At 40.9% G+C, this 25,963-nt stretch overlaps 1 protein-coding gene across 3 annotated transcripts in view; it reads right to left on the reverse strand.

The window, feature by feature from the left end:
- The window catches only part of NMT2 (N-myristoyltransferase 2), a 56,309-nt gene that overhangs the window by 5,648 nt on the left and 24,698 nt on the right, over nt 1-25,963 (reverse strand). For 2 of the 3 annotated variants that reach the window (XM_089533300.1, XM_089533301.1), the window contains 7 exons: nt 17,695-17,830; nt 10,882-11,026; nt 8,458-8,549; nt 7,737-7,853; nt 6,596-6,766; nt 2,166-2,274; nt 717-887 (listed from right to left, as the gene is read on the reverse strand). In XM_089533300.1, coding sequence (XP_089389426.1) covers nt 717-887; nt 2,166-2,274; nt 6,596-6,766; nt 7,737-7,853; nt 8,458-8,549; nt 10,882-11,026; nt 17,695-17,830 — 941 coding nt within the window. Of the gene's footprint in view, nt 1-716; nt 888-2,165; nt 2,275-6,595; nt 6,767-7,736; nt 7,854-8,457; nt 8,550-8,882; nt 9,002-10,881; nt 11,027-17,694; nt 17,831-25,963 lie in introns of all 3 variants that reach the window. The other variant, XM_089533299.1, reaches the window with a different exon arrangement.

Here is a 25,963-nt window from a genome sequence, read left to right on the forward strand (position 1 = left end):
GTGTGCCTTCAACTTGTTTCCAATTTATAACGACTTTATGGCAAACTTAAATAATAATAAAATTAAAAAAATAAAACTTTTATTTATACCCTGCTTTTCTGCTACATGAGCAATCAAAGCGGCTTCCATGATTAAAGGCAGTCAATATATACTACATACAGTCTGTACAATACTATATCTACCCCCCTCCCCTTTAAAGAAGGACTAAACACATTACAATTTAAAATGAATTGTTAAAATACTGATAATAACAACAATCTACTGGGAAATAGTAGCATGATACTTAAGGTGGGGAGAAATCATTAGCCGACTGTTCTATTCGGGGAAGGCCTGCCAGAAGAGATCTGTCTTAACAGCTTTTTAAAAGCTTTCTAGACTAGAAATTTGATGGATCTCCTCTGGCAAGGCATTCCACAATCTGGGAGCAGCAGCAGAGAATGTCCTATGGGAAGTTGCAGCTAGTCTGTCCTTTATACGTTGTATAGGATGGGATGAGAGTGTGTGATTCACCCAAGGTCATCAAGTCAGTTTCTATGGCTGATTGGAGAACCCTTATCTCCAGAATTATAGTACAGCATTCAAACCACTATACCATGCTGTCTCTCAACGTATATAATAAACCACAACTGAGAAGCAACACAATGAAGTCTAATTAAGGGAGATGGACATGCTTAGGGAATGACAACAGGGGAAAGGGACCACAAAATCTCTCTTACCTCTACAACAAATGTGTCAATAATATGATCCTGAGGCAGGAACCAGTGGGCCACTTCTTCTTCATCCATAATAGGAGCAAGATGAAATTGCTTCAAGTAATTATTAATTAATTCTTGCACTGCTTTTATATCTTTGCGTTCCATAGGTCTCAAACCAGACGTTTTTGTGGCCTTGGTATAATGAAAAGGGTCAGAAAATTTAAATAGCAGCTTATATACATTAATAGGTTCTTTTTTGGGGGGGCATGCAAAAGTATTCAAAGTTGAGGGCAACAACCATTCCTATCCTCTAGTCTTTCTGCAACTGTTGCAGGACTGGTGTGTTGGATTTTCTCTCTCATTATCCAAAGCCAGAATGTTAGATGGGAATAATCAAAAGGAAAGAGTTAGCAGAAGGCTGCTCTCAAGTAGGAGTGGGCAAATTTGGGAGCCATTCTTTGGTTCCTCTTAACAGAGGAAGTACAGACCACATTGCCATCATTTTTGGGAACCAGAATGCAGTCATTTCCAGGTGATTTGCAGGGGAGTTTTATGCTATTTCAAAGTGTTGAAAGCAGCGGTAAAATGCTAAACTTTGCCCCAGGAGTCTGCTGAAAAAAGTCTAATTTTAGCTGAATTTTAAAGAATGTAGACACTGAAGTTGTTTGACAACACCCCTGTCTCCAATTTTATTAACTCCCAACAGTTGGCGGAATTAGCATGGTATCTTTGTTTAAGGCCAACCAACTCAAATAGAGAAAATGCAGAAATAAAACAACACATAATTTCACACAAAGAGAAAAGCAAGTTCAACATTTTTTTTTGTTATGGTGTTCCCTTATGAGGCTTTTCAGCATTAGAAATAATTATTAAAACCAAATATGGTCCTTCAGCTATGTTGGGAAACATATAACATGGACCCACTTCTAAGGTTTCAGGTACAGTTGTGTCCACCAATAAGCACACTGAAGTGGCTGCCTCAGAGAGCACATGCTGGGAGGCATAACGTTGAGGGTGAGTTGGTGGACTCCTGCCCTACATCCCCTAAACTAGTTTATTGGGCTGAATGCCATCCTATTGCCAGTGCTGAAGTAGTTTTTAACTGCCCCTCTGCTTTAACAGTATGCAAAGGGTTGTCATGTTAGTCTTTGCCTCAGGCAGCAAAATAGTTTATCCCAGCCCTGAATTCAGAGCTATCATCTCCCAAACAGAGTCCCTTAAGCTAAATTAAAACCCTTTATTCTTGCTCTCCAACAGACCTCTTCCTCAAAGAGCATAAATACTTTTCAGTCAGTTCTATACTGTAGTTCCTTAAAGGTCTTTTCCAAACCATAGTTACTATTTCTATGTTCCTTGAAGAGAGAATTTTGCCTTCCTAAAATAAAAAAGCTTGCCTTGTCAGAGAATGACAGAAGGCTATTTTGGGATTCACTGTGACAGTGAAAGTCCTCTGGTAGAGACATTGCTTACATCAGGAAGTCTGTAGAGTTTCATTGTTCTCTGTAGAGTCATATTTCTACTCAAATGAGAAAATTTCACCTCTACCAATTTTCTAGGATTCAATGATCGATGCCAATACCTGGATGAGAAAAACATAAAAATAAATTTAAAAAATTAATTACTCTTTCTCAGTAACAGTCCCTGAACAGCAGTCTCACAATGTTCTTTTCAAGGTAAATTAACTCTTCACATTCAGTTGCTCAGCTTAAGGCAAAATATTGCTTCACAACTTGGAGGGGATCCAGTTAGTAATCAAACAGAAAGTTCATAAAAGAAATCTGAGTTTGCTTTCTCTGCAATCTACTGTATGTGTTTCCACATAATAGGCCAATACAATTTCAAAGATGGACAGTTGCCACTAAACCAAAACTGCTACACACTTACTGAACCACACTAAAAATCAAGTGAGAGCTGAATATAAACAAAAGGCAGGTTATATTTCATGGCTCATATGTTTCAGATGCAGGCTTGACAGCATCTGGTTTCCTTAAATCTGGTGCCTTCTAGATGTGTAGGCCTACAACATGCATCATCCCCAGTCAACGTCACCAATATTTCACAGAACAATCCTATGTAAGTATACTCAGAAGCAACAGCAATAAGTCTCACTGAATTCAGTGGAGTACATTCCTAGGTAACTGGTACAGAACTGCAATTTCAGTTCCTATTAAGGGATTATTTATACATAACAATGAGTAACAGGCCACAAAAAAATCTCTATGAAAGATCCAAGGCATGCTGTGAGTAATCTACACTGGGTGGGGGATTTCAGGGCTTAAATCAAGGTTAAGAACTGTGATGTCATCCAGATGTTGTTGAACTGGAACTCCCAGCAACCCTCACCATTGACTATGGTGGCTGGGGCTGCTGGCACATATAGTTAAACATCTGAAGGGCCATATATCTCTCACCCTTGTTTTAAATCTATAAATAAATATTATAATAATGATTAAATCTAATTGCTAGTCCCAAGTAAAGCAGACCTACTGAATCAATTGCTGAATGTTAAATCAACATTTTCTAGCTTGGACTAGCAACTGGCCATGACTAGTGCTTCTGAGTATTGAAATTCAAAACATTTGCACGGCCAAAGGTTCTCAACCCCTGCTATATATAATCTATGTATCGTACACAACAAATATAATGTAATGCTATCAACTGTCTTTCACTAGGCATTTGCTACTGAGAACATAAGGAGCTCCCATTTACAGAATCAGATCATTTTGCCAAGTAACTCAGAACTGTTTACACTAACTAACAAGGTTCTTTGGGGTTTCAGGTAGGAGCCTTTCACAATTCTACCTGGAGCTGAGGATCTTTGGCAAGCAAGGCATGTGTTCTTCCATTGAATCACAGCTTTACCCCTAATAAGGGGCAGCAGTTTCTGTGTGAAGGTATTAGGAATCATGTGGCCCTCCAGATGTTGTTGGGCGGCAAATCCCAGCAACCATAGCCTTCAATGCCAATGATGAGAAATGCTGAGACATCCAGTCCAATAAAATCTGGAGGGCTCCATGGCTCCCACACCAGTTCTATGTGGTATGAGAGAACACACACCACAATCTTCACTTTCTCCATATTTAGAGATGTCAGCTAACTCAAAGCTGATTTATTTGTTTCATATCATATGTTCTTTGCCTGAAACTCCCTCCTCTCTCTCTAAAGATTTTGGCTGATGCCCTGCCATTGAGTGTACACTGCAAAGTCCTTGAACTGTTTCACCATTTTCCCAGCCAAAAGGGGGGGAGGGAATGGAACAAGTCAGATTGTTGAAATGCCTCTGCCTTCTTTCTCTCTTTGTTGCACTTTGTCATTGCATTTTTGTATTTTAATACTTCAAGTTCTATAATCTGATGTTTTGTTTTATTTTTGTAAGCTCCTTTTGAGTTCACCTTTGATGGTAGGAAGAAGGATATAAAAGGGGGGGGGGGGGAAGGTTATTTCATAGCCAAATAACATTTGAAGTCACCACTACTGAAGAGTCATGACACCCACTATTATGTCGGTAAAAGGGAGCCAATGTGGTGTAGTGGTTTGAGAGTTGGACTATGACTCTGGAGGGCAGGGTTTGAATCCCAACTTGGTCATGGATACCCACTGGGTGATCTTGAGCATGTCACACTCTCCCTCGAAGGCAACTACAAACCCGCCTGAACAAAACTTGCCAAGAAAAATCTGTGACAGGTTTGTCTTAGAGCCGCTGCAAGTTGGAAACAGCAATTATGTCAGTCTGCTGTAGTTGCAGTTCCAGGCAAATAGTACAAAATATTACTGAGCATAACTTGCCATAAGATTGGTAGAGTGCAAGACTGGCAGACTACAGGTTGTTCTTGAGTAATCCCCTTTAGAGATGGGTTCTAATGTTACATCGTTGATAGAAGGGAAGGACTTGGGCAGCATGAGATAGCTTCTGAGCTCTCCTTATAAGACATTTCTCCCAATTTATAAGCCATATAGATTACTGCAATTGGGAGTACAGTGTACACACCTAGGAGGGAGCGAAAGGACAGGCCCAACGCCATCGGGTCTGAAGAGAAAGAGCCCTCCCATCCCTCCTTCCAACTGTCATCTTCTAGCCTTAGAGGGAGTGAAAGGACAGGCCCAACGCCATCGGGCCCGGCCTCGATTAAGAAAAAGAGCCCTCCCTCCAGTCCATCTGCCTTGGTCCAGGCCTCAGAAGAAGAGAAGAATGCTGGACCTGATCCCTTCCCCCCTCACCATTCCCTTCTCCTTTTGTGTCCTGTCTTTTTAGATTGTAAGCCTGATGGCAGGGAACCGTCTAATATCCCCTCTGTTGTAAGCCGCTCGGATTCCCAGTGATTGGGCGGCATATAAATAAGTCCTATTTATTATTATTATTATTATTATTATTATTATTATTATTCTACTCATAGCATATATAATGACTTGAGACTGGAAGTATTTTTAGCACCCAAGGTACTAGCTCTTGCATAATTGGCCCACTAAACCTGTCTACACAGACTGATGCTGCCACCATGTGGTGATTCAACTGTGAAGTGCTTTTTTTTCCTTAGAGAAATTGGAAGGGGGGCTGTAGTGAATTCTACAACTGTATCAGGTATCAATAGTTATAAGAAACAATATGGAAAGTGATTAAAAAGTAAATAAATACTACTGTGTGCAATGATGTGATGCGAACTTTAGAGAACTTTTTAAAAAGGCCCCTTCTAGGCTGAAAATACCTTATGGAGGAATATAGAAAATTTGTCCCCACACCTAGAGGGTACATGATGCATTTCTGAATTTTTAAAAATGAGGTGTCCAAGTGATGTGGGTGTAGCCTTTTGTGATGTGGGAGTGTGGCCCCTAGATTTCTGAAGGTTGCTTGCCCATGTTTTAAGACTCTGAAATGTAGAGAATTTGAAACACAGCATGCATATTTCTGGAACTCTAAGGATACTTGGTTTTTAAAATGCATTAATGAAACATCCATGTGCTTAAAGCCTGCAGTGCTACCTATCCAGCCAGAAACTAGGTTTGCAGGCATCACAAACTGAAGCCAAGAAACAGTATGAGTGTGAGAGTTTTGGAAGATTTTGGTGTATCAAATCAAGGGCTATTCAAGCCTATGTGAAGCCAGGTACTTTCACAGGAAACAATACAAATGAATCCTAAAACTCTCTGGAAGCACAATACTGCAACAGGAACAGCTCTCTGAAAAGAAAGTCTGTGTTTGGTATAAAAAGCAAACAAAGAAATACAGTGAAAAAGCAAGGGAGAGGAAACAGCTCTTCAGTGTTTCTAGTTTGGGGTATTTTCACACTCTTAGATGCTTTACAGACCGCCCAAAAGGGCGGTCTGCCAGCGCTGGTGTTTGCTGCGTGAAGGAGCCGCAGCGGACAAACCACGCGATTTCTCCGAGCAGCAAAAGTCGCAAAAAGCGGCTTCTTTTTGTGGCACCATTATGATGCTGAAAAGCGCCACTGGCACACTTGTGGCATCATAATGGCGCTGAGACATGCAGACGCTAAGCGTCTGCTACATCAAGATGGCGGCGCCCATGTAGAATGGGCGCTGCCATTTTGTACATGCTCAGCACGTACTAGGGTTAGGGGCGTCCGGAAAGCACGTACTTTTGGCGCGTCCAGAACGCGCCTTAGTCTAACATGTGAATTGGAAGGCCGTGTCTTCTCCATGGTAAGATGTATGCATGCCTTTCATTTCCAGATGTCATGCATTTTCGACAAAGGTGCAAAAAGGTTATTTTCCCCATACCCATCATGCTAAAATGTGACCTTATGCATAAGCTATTTGCACCACTTCCTTATAATAAATTAAGCCTCCCTAATGTCTTCTGTAGGTCGCATGCATAAAATACAAGCAATGACACTCATAAGCTTTCAGAAAGCAACAGGTATTTCAGAAAACCCTTTGCTTACCTGCAAGTTGCTACAGGCTTTGGAAGTACAACGCCTGCAGTGTAAACCGCCTGAAAAATTCCTTCCAAGTTGACTCTCCTAGTTATTTCACGAATCAGGACTGGTGCTACTCGTTTAGATCTCAGTTTTTTATGGACACACAGAAAATTAATTTCTACCATTTTCTTCTCGCTAGGAATAAAAAGTTTTATGCCACAAGTTCAATTGTTTAAAATTGTGCAATTGTTTCAATTGTTCTTTACTGCGGCCTACAGTAAAGAAATAAAATACAAACCCTTTCTAGAAAATATATCCAGGGGTACCCATGTAGCCCATACAACAAAATACAGTAATATCCAAAATCCCCAAAACAGCTATATCTTTATTGGGTCAACCAAAAATGCATAAAATTCATGATTACAAGCTTTTGACGCTCCACTGGCTTCTTCATCAAGCTAAAGTAGTAAAATCATAGGAGAAGGGGGGGGGGAGGGGAAGGAAGTGACAATGTTAGAGTCACAGGCCTACATTCTGTCAAGGTGTTGTTTTAATTGTCAATTAAGATGGTCTGGGGAAGTGTCCATGTAGGCGGAGGCCATTCCTCCCTTTTGGCATGTGGGCTCTGGGAAACACAGTTGTAAAATGCAGGAAATAAATTTTGAACTTTATTAGCATCAGAAAAAGTAATTTGAGCAACAGGCTGTGTTCAACAGTATAATTTATTGAGAAATTCAGTGAGTTCTGCCTAAGAAGGTGGTAGCCTTACATAGTGCAGAAACGGCCAGGATCTCAAGTTGCTTGTTCTGATGCTAATGAAGCATGCATGGCTGCATCTGTAATTCTGGATATATATCAACAACAACAACAACAATACAGCTTTTGAAATCAGCTCTTGTGAGTGTTGAGTAGTGCAGGTTAATCATTTAATAAAAATAAAAATTTCATAAAAATAAAAATTCTAAAAGATGCCCCATCTATGGAGAATGTTTAGCTGTAAAATTTTGCTTTTTCAGATTATAATTTCCAGAATTAACTAGCCGTCATGGATCCACTTATCAATGAAATGATTAGCCTAAGTCTGTCTAAGTTTTAGCCTAAGTTTTGTCTGTATATCTGTCTACCCCATCTTCCCTCTCTAACATTAGACCAGGTCAGGGCTTACCTCTCATAAATCCGAATGTGTGCAGGAATGGCACTTATGAACCCCACCAACTTTCTATTGGATGATACCCTGACTCCACAGTGCCATTGTGGAAGCCAGCCTGGAGGCCGCAGGGCCCTGGAACCAGTGTAGGAAGGAAGAAAACATGATTAAGAATATAAAACACCTGCAATTTTTTAGGCCTGTTACAGACAGCCAAAATAAAGCTGCTTCGAGTCACAGTGGAGGTATGGTGTTTCAATGATGCATGTGTCCTAAGAGTCCAGAAGTTGCACCAAAGCCACGCTCCAGCCCTAAGGACTGGAGCGTGGCTTTGGTGTGGCTTCTGGACTCTTAGGACGCATGCATCATTGAAACACCATACTTCCACTGTGACTCGAAGCAGCTTTATTTTGGCTGTCTGTAACAGGCCACTGTCACTCTAAAAAGACCTAAAACCAGGGGGTGGGGTGGAGGTACAGATGATTTTGGATTGCAGTTCATATGATCCTTCACCCTTGGCTATGTTGGTTAGAGAAGATGGGAGTTGCAGTCCAACAACCTGTGGAGGATCACAAATTTTCAAACACTGTTTTAAAAAATAGCAACCAGCAATAGAATCCTTTCCCACAATCTAAAAGATTGAATAGGGAAAAGATCTGGGGAAGGAAGGGAGGGGAGAGAATTCAGATACTAATTCTTTACTGTTTTCCACTTTTGAAACATGGAATTGATTACTCACCACAAGAGAAATTCTGGGGAATAGTCAAATCTAAACATATTATCATCATCTTCTACATAGTTTTCATTTAGCAGCATGTATAATTCCTTTAGCTGGAAAAAAATTAAAGGGAAAACATTAAGCATAGTATGCTCATATACACCTACTTGTGAGATGGAGTGCCTCATTTACTTTAATATAAAGTGAAACATTTGAAAATGGTGTACATAAAGCCTCAAACTGAAATGAACAGGTCACAGGTAGGGAAATGTATCATTCTTCAGATGTTGTTGGACTGCCACTTTCATCAGCCCATGTGTGTATTGTATAAGCTGAGTAGAATGATGGAAGCTGCAGTCCAACACTGTCTAGAGAACCACATGTTTCCCACCCTCAGAACAGGTGTTTCCTGCTTGTTTTTAAGGACTACAGGCAGTTCTACTTACAACTTCGGCATTGCTCAGATCCAAAGTGTCCCATGTAAAACCCTGTGGTAATGAATATGGCTCTAGACGGATGTTGTCTTTATCTGGTTCAATTGCACCATGAGATGTTATAACTTCACCTGGTCAAAAGAGGGCAAAATTACACTGCATGTTGGTTAGGTATGTTTTTGAAAAGTAATCATTTCTGGAGTGAATGATTTGTTGAACAAATATGAAGTGAAAATGTTTGAAATCATGCTCATGTAAAGTTTTTAGTTTGATTTCATTATTTTATTTGTTCTGACTGTTCACGCAAGGCAACGTTCCAATGACTACTACCTACAGCAGAGTTGTCACTGAACTGCATCACTGCCAGACATTTCCTGATAATACAATAAATGTAACAACAGCTTGTAAGATGAGCTTTTTCAGAAGGATGTCTTCAAATCCTTGACTTTGAAAAAGTATATTTATATTTTTAAATATGCTAATATACAATTAGTGTATCAGCATGGTGTAGTGGTTTGAACGTAGAAGACCAGGGTTCAAGTCCCTGCTCAGAGATGTATAGCCACCGGGTGATCTTGGGCAAGTCACACTCTCTTAGCATCAGAAGAAGGCAGTGACAAAACCCCTCTAAACAAATCTTGCCAAAAACGTTGAGTAATGAATTCGCCTTAGGGTCACCACCAGTCGGAAATCTGACTTCAGGGCAAACAAGAACAACCACGATGGTGGCATATTGTTAAACTAGCTCCATATTCTCCATATTATATTTTTTCTTTTTATAGTTCAAATATCTGCCACAAGCAAAATTCTTCTTCTTTCGCATTACAATATATATCCATTTGTGTTTAAGGAACTAAGCAGGAAAAAGGGGGGAACTAAAGAAAAAAAAACATGCAGGAAAAAAGGGAGCTGAGACAAGAGTGTAAGCTCTGATAATTGTACACGTCACATATATCTTACTGAAGTGTTTGCTCGTGTTAACATTAGCTGATTCATACTTTAGATACAGAATTAGAAAAAGTTACTTTTTTGGACAATAACTCTCAGAATCCCTCCCATGACAGTGCTGACAGAGGCTTGGAGAATTGTTATGTGAAAAGGTAATGTTTCTGAGGGTTCAGGGTTAGCTTCTATAAAAATAGGGCACACAATGAAATGCCACAAGGTGAAATTTCTGTTTAGGATTCCAGACGTAAGGCTATGCTGGCTGACGCATTCTCAGAGATGTTGTCCAAAAACGTAATTTTTCTGAGTTCTGATGAAGACAGGTGGGTAACAGCTAAAGATACGGCCTTCTTGTTTTTTTGCTCTGGAATTCTTTCTACTGATAACATTACCTGGCACATTTCCCTGTCATTTTGACTTCAAGCAACCTTCTATATTTATCTTGAACTTTTAATCTTTAATTAAAAGCCTGTTGATCTTTTAGGGTATACCTACACAGGCCAATTGGTGCAGTTTCCCGTCATCCTCATGGTAACCTGTTTTCCCAACACAGGGCTAAATCCCTGATTCAAGTGCACTGTCTTCACAATGTAAGGCCAGTTCCTGACCGAATCTACTCATCTCCCCCCCCACAAACCAAACGTTAGCTCTGAATTTTGCAGGAAAATCCAGAGCACTCTGCAGCAACAACAGGTGGCTGTCTACATATGCGTCTCTGCTGTGTTGCCTTGTGATACTGCCACAACTTGCTTCCTCTGAAGTCACAATGAGGTGTTTAGCCATGCTAGCCACCTTGTTTCTGACCTCTGAAGGAGTAACTCACACCAGCGCCAGTGGTGCAGATAGAGGAGGAAACTGGGAATCTCTAGGGCCAGAGTATTCCAGGAACCTGGAATACTCTGACCAGTGTAGATGAGCCCTTAGTCTTGTTAAGATTTTATTCTTTTCCCCTTCCTTTTTTAAACTTGTAAGCCACTCTACAAATATTTGAAGTGCTGGAAATAAAATTCCAGACAAATAAAACAGCAATTATTCTTTCATCCCTGAATCAGAGTTATAGACTTACTAAGTTTTGGTACAGGCTGTGTATCCCAAAACTGGTATTTACGTTTGGTTGCCTCATCAATGTTCTTTGCTGGTCCCTGGCATGCTGAGAGTAGTTCCATGGCTCTTTGAATATCTTGCAGTTTCTGCATTGGAATGGCTGGATTCTGCACCAAGATACAGAAATTCAAACATACATACTGTTACAGGAAGAATTTTGTTGAATATAAGCACAGATATGCTCCTAAGTCACAACCTGGAAATGTTCTGTTATTCTACAACTCCTAGATATTCCCCAACCAGTATGGACCGTAGGAATTATTGTTCCAACTGCAATACATCTGTCTGGGAGCTGTAGTTCCCTCACTCAAAAACCCTAGTTTTTCACTGCAGTCCCAAGGAATATCAGGCTGGCTTCATCCTTCTTGAGACCTTTGGCAGGCAGCTAAGACTTATGGCCTTCAGTTCTTAAATCACAGGTGTCCTCCCTGGCTGTTTTAACAATATGGGTTGTTTTTTTTAAAAAAAATGTTTTGCTCCATTTTAAAATAATGTTTTTAATCTGTTTCTATGAACGTTTTAAATATTGTTCATCAGTTTATATTTAATGTTTTCAGCTGTTGTACATCATCTGGAAATGTTAATTGGTTATCCGGCCAAACACAAAGGGTGCTCAACAATGGTTGCGTTTCATCCTGGAGAGAAATGACCAGTGGGGTGCCACAGGGTTCTGTCCTGGGCCCAGTGCTATTTAACATCTTTATCAATGACTTGGATGACAGAATTGGGGGCATACTTATCAAATTTGCAGTTGACACCAAATTAGAAGAAGTAGCTAATACCCCAGAGGACAGGATCAAAATTCAAAATGACCTGAATAGACTAGAAAGCTGGGCCAAAGCTAACAAAATGAAATTCAACACAGAGAAATGTAAGGTACTGCACTTAGAGCGGGAAAATGAAATGTACAGATATAGAATGGGAGACACCTGGCTGAACGAGACTACATGTGAAAGGGATCTAGGAGTCCAAGTAGACCACAAATTGAACATGAGTCAATAGTGCAATGCGGCAGCTAAAAAGGCCAATGCTATCTATTTTAGGCTGCATCAATAGTATAGTGTCTAGATCAAGGGAAGTAATAATGTCACTGTATTCTGTTTTGGTCAGGCCCCACCTGGAATACTGTGTCCAGTTCTGGGCACCACAATTCAAAAGGATGTTGAGAAACTGGAGCATGTCCAAAGGAGGGTGACTAAAATGATGAAGGGTCTGGTAACCATGCCCTATGAGAAACAACTCAGGGAGCTGGGGATGTTTAGCCTGGAGAAGAGAAAGTTAAGAGGTGATATGATAGCCCTGTTTAAATATTTGAAGGGATGTCATATTGAGAAAGGAACAAGCTTGGCTTCTGCTGCTCCAGAGAACAGGACCCAGAACAATGGATGCAAGCTCCAGGAAAAGAGATTCCACCTCAACATTAGGAGGAACTTCCTGACAGTAAGGGCTGTTCGACTGTGGAACACACTCGTTCCTCGGAGTGTAGTGGAATTTCCTTCCTTGGAGGTCTTTAAGCAGAGGCTGGATGGCCATCTGTCGGGGATGCTTTGACTGAGAGTTCCTGCATGGCAGGCGGTTGGACTGGATGCCCCTTGTGGTCTTTTCCAACTCTATGATTCTATGATCCCAGAGGCCCTAGTCGGCTGATAACCAATACAGAAATGCAATCAAATCAAATCAATCAGTACTCTTCCACTTCTTCCTGTATATGGTCACCATTCCCTGTTTCAAAAGGTTTCTTGTAATAATCATTGTACCAGCAATCCCAAAAATATACCACAAATATATTTTCCCAGATAAAATTTAGCTTTGTTTCCTAAAAATTAGATCCATTATTTATGGCCCAGATTTTTAAAATAGTCTTGTTTATTAAAAAGTTAAATACTAATGAAGGATAGCTTCTAAAATTTGGCCTGCAATGAACATGAACGTCAGTCACTCACAGCTGATCAGTTCCTAAAGCGATCATTTCTACCACACCTTTTGCTTCTAATTTGTATTCCCTTTTGAGATTCTTCCCCTGCTGTTTTCCTTTTTATCTCATTCCCTTGTAACTGTCCTTGCTCCAAGCCCAGATTTCCTGCCCTATGAATCTTTGGCCGTTATCTCAAGAGCTTTCCTTTTTTACTCTTTCCTTCTGAAGCTAGGGTTGCCAGAATCAAAACGGGAGACGTGTTGTACCTTTAATGGTTGTTTAGAAGAGAGAATTTAAGCAAGTGTTACTTTTCATACAACTAAGTAACAAGCAAGACCTGCTTAAATTCCCACTTCTGCACCACCATTAATTTTACAGGAGACCTCTCCAGTTTTCACTCTCGACACCCTACCGAAGGCCCTTTGGGTGAACAAGCTTTGGAGGTTCATGTCAATCCCTTGCACCACCCCTCAAAACAAAACTGCACATGACCAGAGGTACTCTTACAATTTTGTAAAAATCCCATTTGGGCAAAACACAAATCCGTGTGGAGATGGGACTGCACATTGTTTCAAAAGAGAATCATTGTTTTTGGAGGTTTTCAGGAGTGGTGCTTCACTTCTGGGCAGAATTGGTGGGGGTTGAGGTCTAGGGACTCCCAAATTCAAGGGGATACATATACATGTTGTCTATCTGTCTTAGGTTTGAGCAATTGTTAGAGGGCAAGGGGCCAATTTTTGCATCTGTGTCTGTCTATCCTCATATCATGTCACTTCTAGCCAACATTTTTGGCTGATTTTTTTGTCAAAACACAGATGGATTTGGAAGAAAGTGAAACTGCCACATGTCTGTGTGGCTTTCAAGAATAATTGGCTGTCTGGGGGTAGGGAGGGTCCCACAAATATTTTTCTTCCAATATTTGGGATTCAGAAAGCTTTGAGAGACTGCCAGGGAGCTTGAGAGTCCTCACAAGGCAAGGACTGTATTTTGTTTGAGGGAAGCACTTCACCAATCTGGGCCTTATATGATACTACTGCAGCCCGGTCATTGTTACCACCACCAGCACCACTGTCATTTTTAATTTCCCGTCTTTTCCCAAGACTGGGGCCCTTTCTGCAAGGGCCAGAATACTCCAGGGGCAACCTCAAGCATTCTGGCTCTGAAGCTGTCTCCATGTCCCCCTTTACCTGGCACTCTTGTTGCGATGCCAAGCAGGTGTTCACATAGTTATTCTGCTGTGTCATCTGGTTTGGTCGCTGCAGTGACAACACATTTGCTTTAAAGTCAGAACAAGATGCCTGGTAGGACATGGTGTAAGCAGACACCCAGTGTTGCAATGGAGGGCTCCAGATCTTTCAAAAACATCTGTAGCAAAAAGTAACTTTTTATAATCTGTTATAAAGGGGGTACCCCCTTGGTTCGGTGCTAAATGGACCAGATGTTGTCTGGACTAGTCACACCAGAACCAGGATTTTAGCCATGCATTGTCCGCACTCCCTGCCAAGAAGACAGGAAGAGGACGATTTATTTGGCCCATGTAGACAGGCCCAGGACTCAAGCCAGTTTACAAATTAAAATGATTATAATATAAATGACAGCCAGTGTGGTGTAGTGGTTTGAGCGTAGGACTAGGAGCGTAGGACTAGGACTCTGGGTTCATTTCTCCTCTCAGCCATGGAAATCTACTGGGTGACTCCAGGAGAGTCAGACCCTGTCAGAAAACCCTACAATAGGTTTGCTTTAGGGTCAGCATAAGCTGGAAACAACTTGAAGGCATGCAACAACAATAATATAAATAAAAAGATACTGTCAACATTAAAAGAGAATTAAGCTGTTGATAATCATTTTCAGATTTCTGAGAACCTTTCTTCCTCAAAGCCAAAAATGGGTTTCAAACCAAGGAAAAACCCTAAATATTGTATATACCCATGTATAAAAATTGCCCCCCCCCAAAAAAAAAACTGAGTTGACTTATCTATAGGTGAATGTAAGTACTGTACTTTAACTCGTATTTTAAAAGGAACCATCTCCTGGTAAAAGGAAGAGTGTAATCTGTCCTGACCGCCCTCTACTTTCTCATGCATCCAGCCTTTGGGGTGAATACAAACAGTTACATGCCTGCTGGAATTTTGTAAGTTCTTTGGCATTGTCTTTGCTTCATCTTTTAGATCCTTTGTTACATGCCCCTAAGTTTTACCTTCAACTTATCCAAGGCTCCTATGAAAATCCATAATTCTGACCCCAAAACCTACCCTCAAATTGTACATGAGGTCAACTTATAGATGGTAGGTCCCTCTTGCTTGGTTATCAAGTCACCTATCCATTCACTCACAACACCAATCAGGCTGGCATCCAAAAAACTGGTGGGTTCCTAAGCTATGGTGGGAAAAGGCTGAGGGGTTGTGGAGAAAAAAAATCTATGCTTGACTGGTTTTCCCAAAGAATAAACAGAGAATTTTATATTTTATATTAAGGGGCATCATTTTACTATGCCACTGTATTTAATGGGACTGGAACATTCATGGATTCTGATACCCACAAGGGGTCATGGAACCAAACCCCAGAAGCCCACTGTACTTGGAATGGGAGAAATGCCACCCCATTTGGGCCACTCTCCTCTTCTTGTTCTGTGAGTGAGACAGGAAGAGGGTGGGCAGGCACAAACCATCCAATGCCGCTCCCCATAGAACCAGCCAAACCCAAATACCTGGTTTTGAGAGCTAGGGTGGACAAGGATGGTTCATGTGTCACATGCAGCATTTACAGGTCCCTGTGGCCCATCCCCCCCCCAAAATGTTGGGGCCCCAAATTGATTTTGATCTCCAAATGGCCAATAGCACCTTCCTCAAGCCTCTGGTGAAATTACTGGTCAGTTCACTGTATTTTCAGGGAACTGCTCGCCTTGCTGTACTGTCTGAAATGAACAAAGGCAATGAAGCAGATCATACACGTGAACTCTCCGTCACAATGTTCTGTGGCCTTTGTGAGCTGTGCCATGACCTAAAGCAAGGGTGAATAGGCACAGAGAGTCCAAGGGCCAGTGTTAACCCCTTCACCCCAATGAAGGCTTGACTACATCACTGGCCCTTGACTACATCAGTCTCTGGCTGAACACTGTTACTAGAAGTTGCTCCAAGTTGTAGTTGCCTGCTTCCTCCAGAGGTTTGAGGTGGTTTGGGGGTGGTGGTGGTGGTGGTTAGATGTGTTTACACAGGCCAAGTTCCTATTTGTCAGCATAATTACACTGGTAGAAGAGGAGACAGTAGCAGAGTGCCACAGGCATTATGATGAAGGGGTGGGATTGGTTGAGAAGGGACAGCAGCGAAAGCCATTCCTATCAAGACATAAAGCTGTCTTGCTGGCTTCCATGCTGCTCAGGAGCTAACAGGGCAGCTTTAACTCACAACACCAATAGTTTTTGCTGCCATCCCATCACTGCCTTGGCTGAAAAAGTACTGTATTTTCTGGCGTATAACCCAGGAAAATCTTCTCAAAAGTTGGGGGTCGTCTTATACGCCAGGTGTCGTCTTATAGGATGGGTGCTGAAACCTCCGAGCTGGACTGGAGAATCTGTGGTTGCCGCATATGGTGGGGGGAGCTCAAAATGGCCATGGCCGCATCCCCTCCATATGTGGCGACCATATGAAAGCAGGAAGGGAGGCGCTGTACAAGTACAGTAGAATAAAATCTTGGAGACAGGGAGGGCTGGGCAGGCAGGGAGAGCTGACCAATTCAAGCAGGCTTTGCATACAACAAATTTTCCTGCTAAGTACCTGCATGTCATAAGCATTTGAATTAAAATTACCATATTGAAATCAAATCTGATTTTTAAAATTTTTATTTGGTGTGCGTTGGAAGAGGGGTAGTCTTATACAGCGAGTATATCCCAAACTCTATATTTTAACTGGAAAAGCTGGGGGGTCGTCTTATACGCCTAGTCGTCTTATACGCCAGAAAATATGGTACTAACAGCCTTCCAGGGGTAGTACTTGACTAGAAATATAAAACTGCCAGAAATGTTGAAGCCATTGGGAAAATTATAGGCCAAATGTTATCTAGTCAACACCATTATTCCAATTGTAGGTTTTGGTCAAACATACTTCACTACTTCCTAACTTTACTGCAGGGCAAAAGTTTATAACATCCTTTTAAAACACAGATTGATAAATAATTCAAGCCCCTTCTGAACCATCTGATGTTGTGATACAACTGTATGATGATTTAAATATATAAACATCTGGCCAAAGAATGCCTGACATTTTAAAAGACAGTTGAGGTTACAAGTGCCTAAAACTACAAAGGAACCACAAAATGTTCTCAAGGCCACCTTGCAGTTCAAAATAAACAAAGCATGCAATCCTATACATGTTTATCTGGGAGCAAATCTCATTGACTTCAAAGAGACTTACTTCTGAGTAGACATGCACAGGATTAGACTGTCCCTTGCTCTTCTAAATGCAAAACTTTTCAAAGCCATTTACAACACACACACACACACACACACCAATTTTAAAAGATCACAAAGAACAGATACGGTAATTCAGATCACAATCTGAATTTTATTTCCAAGGTAAAATTGTAATATACTAAAACAAAACAAAATTAGATGAACAATATGACAGTACTACTGGATGATGAGGGAACAATTAGAGGAAAAAAGGCTCTACAAAGTGGGGGCCGGTACTAAAAAGTAATACATTTTAGGATTCAACACCCCCTTTCTTTTATTTCAACCTCGAAAAATCCATTCTTTCTGTCCAGCAATTGTGAAAGCATCCCACTTTTGCCCACCTAGCATGGCGGCCTATTAATGACTGTCACACTAAACTACCAAAGTTAAAATGAAGCCCAGGCTCTCACTTTTGAAGGTTGCTGAATTTTAATCTCCTGTGAGTCAGATGCGGAGTCTGATTTGGTACCTCCGGAGTTTGGTTTTTCCTTTTTTCGCTTCTGTTTCTTTTTCTTCTTTTTCGCTCCCACGTCTCCTCCTGGACTTCTGTAAACACGGAGATAGAAGAGAGAAGGGTGGGGGGTTTGATTGTTTTTGAAAAATTCTTGGTACTTTGAAATACAAAGAAATAAGAAGCAGCTAAGGCTGCATTTGCACTGCAGAAATAATTGAGTTTGACACTGCTTTAACTGTCATGGCTCAATGCTACAGAATTCTGGGATGTGTAGTTTTGTGAGCTGTTTAGCCTTCTCTGCCCCACCAAATTACAGATCCCAGGATTCCATAGCACTGAGCCATACCAGTAAAGTGGTGTCAAACTGCATTATGTCTGCAGTGCAGATGCAGATTAAGTGTAGAATTATAGGCCTGTTACAGACAGCCAAAATAAAGCTGCTTCGAGTCACAATGGAGGTATGGTGTTTCAATGATGCGTACAACCTAAGAGTCCAGAAGTCGCACCAAAGTCACGCTCCAGCCCTAAGGACTGGAGCGTGGCTTTGGTGTGGCTTCTGGACTCTTAGGACGCATGCATCATTGAAACACCATACCTCCACTGTGACTCGAAGCTGCTTTATTTTGGCTGTCTGTAACAGGCCAAATATTGTCAAATGAGTTTCCCAAATCTGCATTTATATTACCAGAAGGGCATTACAATAGGAAAAATAGAGAGTGGGGAGATAGATTCCTTTTCAGCCATTTCATCCATTCCTTCCCTTTCCTATAAATGCCCCCTGGCTGTTTGAAACTATCTACCTAGTTCAGGGTCTGTTTACAGACTCAGGACCTTTCTCTCTCTCTGCTGCCTGAAGCAAACAATAAGGTGGTGCACCCGGAGCATCCGCCATTCCCTGAAACCACGATAATCCGAAGAAACCAATATTGCTTATTTGGAAACTTATTTTGAGTAGGCTAGTTTAAGGGGCAACAGACCCACCTGATGGCCCACAGAGCTCTGTTTTTGACCATCATGTTGCAGGGTATTTTTAAAGAAATTGTTAGGGTTCCCATTCTCCCATCCAAAAGATTTATGAATGGAAGCTTTTCCACAACATGCTGTCCTGACATTCACACTGTTATCTTTTTAAAGAAGAAAGTCATTACTGAACTTCAAATACATTTACACATGAATATTCTAGCAGTTTCTATTATCCTGCCCACCATCAGAAAATACCTAAATTTTTAAAAAGTCCCTAAAACTCTTAACAAAGCTACAAAAGTTAGTTTAAAAACACAAATGATCGTGCAACTATCTACATACCTATGGGAGGGGTTGTTGTTATTTTTAGTTCACAATACTTTGCAAAAGCTCAAAAAGCTAAAGAGGGCCACCAAAACAACCAACATGCCAAAATACAACCTGAAGAGCATCAACCAAAGAATTTAAAGAGAAAGTAAAAAACAGATTTATACTATTATGCCTAATTGGCCAAGAGCCAGAAGAACTCTGGACTGAAGCCAGGGAAGTTGTTAGAGGAAAGAAGAAAGACACTATCTGTAGCCAAAAAGAAAAACAAACCTCAATGGATGACAAATGAAACTCTACAAGCAGTCAAGGACAGATAAGGAACAAATATGAAAGGTGACAGAAATAAAACCAGATCCCTGAATGGAAATGTGCAACTTATGTCCAAGAATAAGGAGAGATACTATAATAATCAATGCAGTGAAACGGAAACTAACAACAAAAAAGGAACAAGAGACCTCTTCAACAAGATCTGAGAAATAAAAAAAATTAAACCAAGAGTAGAGATGCTCTAGGCTTAGCAGGAGAACATCCCTACACAATCCGCCCTGCACTCTCAGAACATATGGAAAGAACCTATTGAAGTACACAAAAACGAGGCTAACAACTTCTTATAGAACATTCACCGCCACAGCCCTCAAATTGTGGAATAGCTTGCCGGAGGAGATCCATCTTATCACCACCTTAGATGCCTTCAAGAAGGCACTAAAAATGGATCCCTTCTGGCGGGCCTACTCACCTGATCTTTTGTAAGAGATCTTAAATACTCCACTTCTGATCTGATTGTATGAATGTTAGTGTGAATGTTAGTTGAAGATCCATTATTTTAGTGAATGAATAGTAATGTTATTGTTTTAACGATTGTATTTTATATAGAATTGTTTTTTGCTGTAATCCTGCCTTGATCCACAGGGAGAGGCGGGAAATATAAATAAAAAATTATTATTATTATTATTATTATTATTGTATTACATGACCAAGAAGAAATAAAAAAGATGATGGAAACAATGCACAGAAAAACTATATAAAAGATATGAAAGGATGACAGATTTATTTAAAGAAGAAACATATGGAGTGAATTTTCAATTTTAAAAAGTGAAGTGACAGCTGCATTTATAGCACTTGAGTGAAGTAAATCACTAGGAACCAGACTTACCAATAAAGCTGCTCTCAGGGACTCAACAGACCGCCCTAAAAGGGTGGGCTGGAGCCGCCGGTTTTTGCTGCTGAGGGACGCAGCAGCAGCCAAACCGCGTAGCATCCCTCTGCAGAAAAAAGAACCTGTCACACTGAGGTCCGCATGCCATGAGTGTGCCATTGGCACACTGTCGCATGTCCATGATGTAAGTGCGGCACAGCAACATCTGGACTTTGTGCTGAGCTTGCATCATCATGGCGGTCCTTTTGTGGACAGGAGGCCGCCATGATGATGCTGTCCTTACAGATTAGGGTTCGGGAGCATGCGGACACTGCACTGGCACACCATTTCCCACAGGTCTGTACTGGGCCTAAGTTACAGAGACAATATCTGCTGTAACTCTATGTAGACTCTGTAAAATCTATCAACTAATTTAAAAATCAAAACAATGGCCCACCAATCTCTGTTGGTTCACCCTTTCTCTAGCAAAAAGAGGTGAATAGTTTCTTCTGGAAGCCCCCAGGGATGTAAATTCAGCTTTTCTGTTGATCACAAGCATCCACACTGTTTTTAATTTTTAAAAAAAATCTACTTTTCAAAAGCAGCAGATGTACAGCCATGTCTGAACCTCTGTCCACTTTTTTTTTTTTGGATGGGGTTAGTCTCTTGGCTTTTTTTTTTTTGGTAGTTCCTGTGTTCACTCCCCTGAGGGCCCCCTAGACTGAACTTGGGCCACCACTGCGGTCCTGAACAGGACCGCTGGAAAGAGCAGATTCTATCTTTGTTGTCCTTTTTTGTTGGTGTGGCCTCAACACAGTTTCAGACCATGTTTGGGGCATGCATCATGTAAATGGCACATCTCCAATGCGGCCTGCAGTTGCATCATTTTGCCTGTCTATTTTTGGAATATTTTCAAGCTGTGGATAGTTGAATCCATGGATAAAGTATCCATGGATATGGAGGACCAACTGTATTTTTTATTTTCTTAACATTTAGTTGTAAACATGCCTTTGTTCTTTCTGCCTTGAATTTCTTCAATATTCTTTCCAACTCTTTGATATTTTCTGCTAGTAGTTTTGTGTCATCTGCACATCAGACTGTTGATGTTTCTTCCTCCAATCTTCACGCCTCCTTCTTCCAAGTCTAATCCTACTTTTCGTAAAATGTTTTCGGCATACAAGTTGAACAGTTAGGGTGATAGAATACAGCCTTGCCTGACCTTCTTTCCAACTGTAAATTATTCCTTTTCTCCATATTCTGCCTTAACAGTAGCCTCTTGTCCTGGGTACAGGTATGCATCAAGACAATCAGATGTTGTGGCACATCCATTTAAGAATGATCCATAGTTTCTTGTCATCTACGTAATAAAATAGTAGCACAAGGCATTACATTACCACCATAAAAATCAGCATGTTACTTTGACTGGCAGATTATAAAATATATTTATTTGATTAATAACTGGCTTCAGGGCAGGATACGGAGTTGAGACTGCCATGGTCGCCTTAGTCAGTGATCTCCGTCTGGGCATTGACCGGGGACATGTGACCCTGTTGGTGCTCTTGGACATCTCAGCGGCATTCGATACCATAGACCACGGTATCCTTCTGGAACACCAGAGGGAGCTAAGTATTGGGGCCACTGTGCTCCAATGGCTCTGGTCCTCTTGGGTACATTCCAGATGATGATGCTGGGGGACAGGTGCTCTTCTAAAAGAGAGCTGACATCTGGCATTCCTGAAGGCGCCATTCTGTCCCCCATGCTGTTCAACATTTACATGAAGCTGCTGGATGAGATCATCTGGAGACATGGAGTTGAGGACATCCAAATGTATTTCTCTATGTCTCCGACTGCAGCAGTAACTAAAGATGGCATCTCTCCTCTGAATGCCTGTCTTGGGACGGTAATGGGCTGGATGAGGAAAAACAAACTCAGACTGAATCCAGAGAAAACGGAGGTACTCACGACAGGTACCCTAGGTCCGGGGAAGGAAATTTATCATCCTATCCTTGATGGGGCCACACTTCCCCTAAAGGATGAAGTGCACAGTTTGGGAGTACTCCTGGACCCATCCCTACAGTTGTCATCTCAGATAGATGCGATGGCCAGGAGTGCTTCGTACCAACTTCGGTTGATATGTCAACTGCGTCCCTATCTGGACCAAAAGGACCTTGAAGCGGTGGTACGTGCTCTGGTAATCTCTCGTTCAGATTTCTGTAATGCGCTCTACATGGGGCTACCCTTGTACCAAGTTCGGAAGTTTCAATTGATTTAAAATGTGGCAGCCAGATTAATTACTGGGTCAACAAGGTCTAACCATATAACATCAGTTTTAAAATATCTTCATTGAAAGCCGATTAGCTTCCGGGCGCAATACAAGGTGTTGGTTATTACCTATAAAGCTCTATATGGCTTGGGCCAGAGTTACTTGAGGGAACGTCTCTCCCTACACAATCTGCACTCTCAGAATATCTGGGAAGTAACAGCTGGAAATACCAAAAACCAGGCTGATCTCAACTTCCCAACGAGCTTTTTCCGCAATGGCTGCTAAACTGTGGAACAGCCTCCTGAAGATCTGTCTGGCTGCCTCCTTGGAGGTTTTCAGGGGGACAGTCAAGACGGAACTCTTCCGACAAGTGTACCCACCCGACCTCATTTAAGATATACAGTCCCACCCTACCTGACTAAGAATGAAACAATTCTACCCCACCGTCGCTCTGATAGAACTAGTTTAATTAGTTTAATTAGCTCTGAAGAAGCTTATTGTATTGTATTGATGAGTTTTGTATATTTTTATTAGGTTGTATTCCCACTTCGATCCACCTGGGAGAAACGGGGAAATATAAATAAAAATGTATTTATTATTTATTACTAAAATTTCTGAACAAGATTTCCCCTCCTAAATTCCTATGAAAGTAAATATGCAACAAATTAGGCATGCAATTTTACAAGTTTTTATTTTGAAGATGGAGTCAAATTCAGTAGATTTTTACGGAGTCCAACCAAAATTGTTTCTAATTTCAATTCCAACTCTACAGCCCTGCTTCTAGGTGCAGCACAGGGTGGGCAAATGTGACCCTTCCCATGTTTTTGGACTACCGTTTCTCTGTTCCCTCACTACTGCCTATAGTGTATTGCTTTGAGCTGCAGAAGAACAACACTGGAGGGCTACTCCCCCACCCCAGCCCCGGTATAAACTATTGCAGGTGTAGGCACAGAAATGCATTTTTATGCAGTGCACGTAGGGTTGCCATAACCCGGCGGCCCCCGTGACAATCACGCTTTTGGGGAGCCCCTCCCGGTCCCGGTCCGGTTTGGGCCCCCACCCGTGCCTTGTTCCCGGTTTGGGGGCCCGCTCCGGCCATTGCCGCTGCCGCTAACACGGCTGCTGCGGCGCCAACCCACCTCCTCCTCCGGCTCCGCCTTCCTCCTCCTCCTCAGCGGCAGAAGCGCCACCACCACCGCGCCTCCAGTGTGAGGGCTTGCGCGCCTTAGCGCGCGCCGCCCAGGCCTCAGCAGGGGCCAGTGGCAGCGTGCGCGCCTGCCCCACTTCCCTCTGCATGCGCGCGCCAGCCATCATAAGGAGGAGGAGGGGGGAGAAGGAGGAAGGAGCCGGAGGAAGGGTGCCTGAAGGCCAGGGCAGAATTGGGCCAGAGGAGGAGGAGGAGGAGGAGGAGGAGGAGGAAAGCTGAGTCAGTGGCCATTAGGTCTGCCTTGGTATTTTGGGGTTTTTTAAATTATATTTAAAAATATAAAATACTTATTTTATTTATTTTTTTTAATTTTTATTATTGCTTTTTATTTTTTATTTTATTAATTTTTATTATTGCTTGTTTTTATTTTATTTCATTTTATTATTGCTTGTTTTTATTTTATTTTATTAATTTTTATTATTGCTTGTTTTTATTTTATTAATTTTTATTATTGCTTGTTTTTGTTTTATTTTATTAATTTTTATTATTGCTTGTTTTTATTTTATTTTATTTCATTTTATTATTGCTTGTTTTTATTTTATTTTATTAATTTTTATTATTGCTTGTTTTTATTTTATTAATTTTTATTATTGCTTGTTTTTGTTTTATTTTATTAATTTTTATTATTGCTTGTTTTTATTTTATTTTATTAATTTTCATTATTGCTTGTTTTTATTTTATTTTATTAATTTTATTATTGCTTTTTTGTTTTATTTGATTAATTTTTATTATTACTTGTTTTTTATTTTATTACATTAATTTTTATTATCAAATATATACACCCCTGCCTTGTTTTTTATTTATTTTTTCATTGTTTTTTATTATTAAATATATGCAAGTGCATTTTCTGTGTATTTATGGTGCTTTGAATGCTAACAAGTCTGCCTTTCTTGGCCAATTATAGTGATGATGATGATGATGATGGTGATGATGGTGATATTGATATCAACAAGCCTCTGAGGCACGGCCAATGTAACTTGCTGTGATTTTTACAAACTCATGCGCAGTGAAGAAAAACCACAGTTCCTTGACCAAGTACACACTTCTGAGAAGTACAGTTGAACCCGAGGGCAAGTCCATTTCTGCCATCTGTCTAGGAATAATGCCAAAATGTCTTCCATTTTGAACATGCCTAAAAACATGCATTTATATTAACATTTTTTTAAAAAACCTCAATTTTTTGCACGTCCTCCATTTTTATAAAAAATGTGTCCTACATTTGAAAATGTTGCCCTACATTTGTCCCGGTTTGGAGGTCCTCACTTATGGCAACCCTAAGTGCACGACTACAATGCAAAACACAATTCCCATGCCAAAGGGAGAAAACACACATATATTCCAGTGCAGGAACACCAAGCAAGCTCCAAGACCAACTGCAAGCACTGGCAGACACATATACACACAGTATGCAAAGGCATCTGTAGCACCTTTGAGACTAACTGAGCAAAAGCAGTTGTAGAATTAGCTTTCAAAGACCTTCTACTTCCTCAGATGCATGCAACAACTTTTTACACTCAGTCTCAAAGATGCTACCAGAATTTTGCACACTGATATTCCAGACTAACATGGCTATATTTGTGAAACATAATACAGTGTAAGAGTTGTTAAAGTTACACTTTTCTAAGAATTAGATTTTTAATCTAGTATATTGGGGGAGGAGCAGTTATAAAACTAGATTGTAATCATACTGCACCCAAGTAAAAGATACACCACCACCCCAGGGATTTTCTTTAAAGTGTGTGTGTGTGTGTGAAGGAATGATCCTGAAATACATTTGGTAAATTCTAGGAGGCAGGCAATGATATCGTTGACAATAAATCTAATAAGCCCTGCTGAATTTGGGCAGAAGTGTATCTAGCTAGGGTATGTGAAAGCAGATCTGAATTATATAACCTCCATCCCCAAAACAACACCATTCAACATCAACCACAACCCTTGCTTAAACAGCTCTTTAGAGTGAAGCAGAACAGAAAGAGATTTCTCAGGAAGGAAAAATACAAGACTAGATCTAAGTCGCATTATATGTATTCTGCCTTCCAGTAAACAAAGACCGTATGTGAAAACTGTTGATACCTGTGTCCCAGAGAGCCTTCTTATGACATTATATTTTGCAGCAAGTTTATGCAACCTACTGCTGCCCTCAGCACTGTTTTATCACATCACAACAGGATCACAGGCCTTCCCCCCCCCCCCCCACTTTTGCGGTCAGCAGCATACAACCTAATTTTAAAATGTCAGCTTGGAGAAATGTAGCTAAATTTACATACACGCCTTCCACCAAAGAGAAGTGTTGCAAGCCTCCTTCCCTCTCCTTACATGAGAAGTGA

Source organism: Sceloporus occidentalis, unplaced genomic scaffold (assembly GCF_023333645.1).
Source record: "Sceloporus occidentalis isolate IW3139 unplaced genomic scaffold, rSceOcc1.0.p SCAF_7, whole genome shotgun sequence".
In the NCBI taxonomy this organism is placed as follows: Eukaryota; Metazoa; Chordata; class Lepidosauria; order Squamata; family Phrynosomatidae; genus Sceloporus; species Sceloporus occidentalis.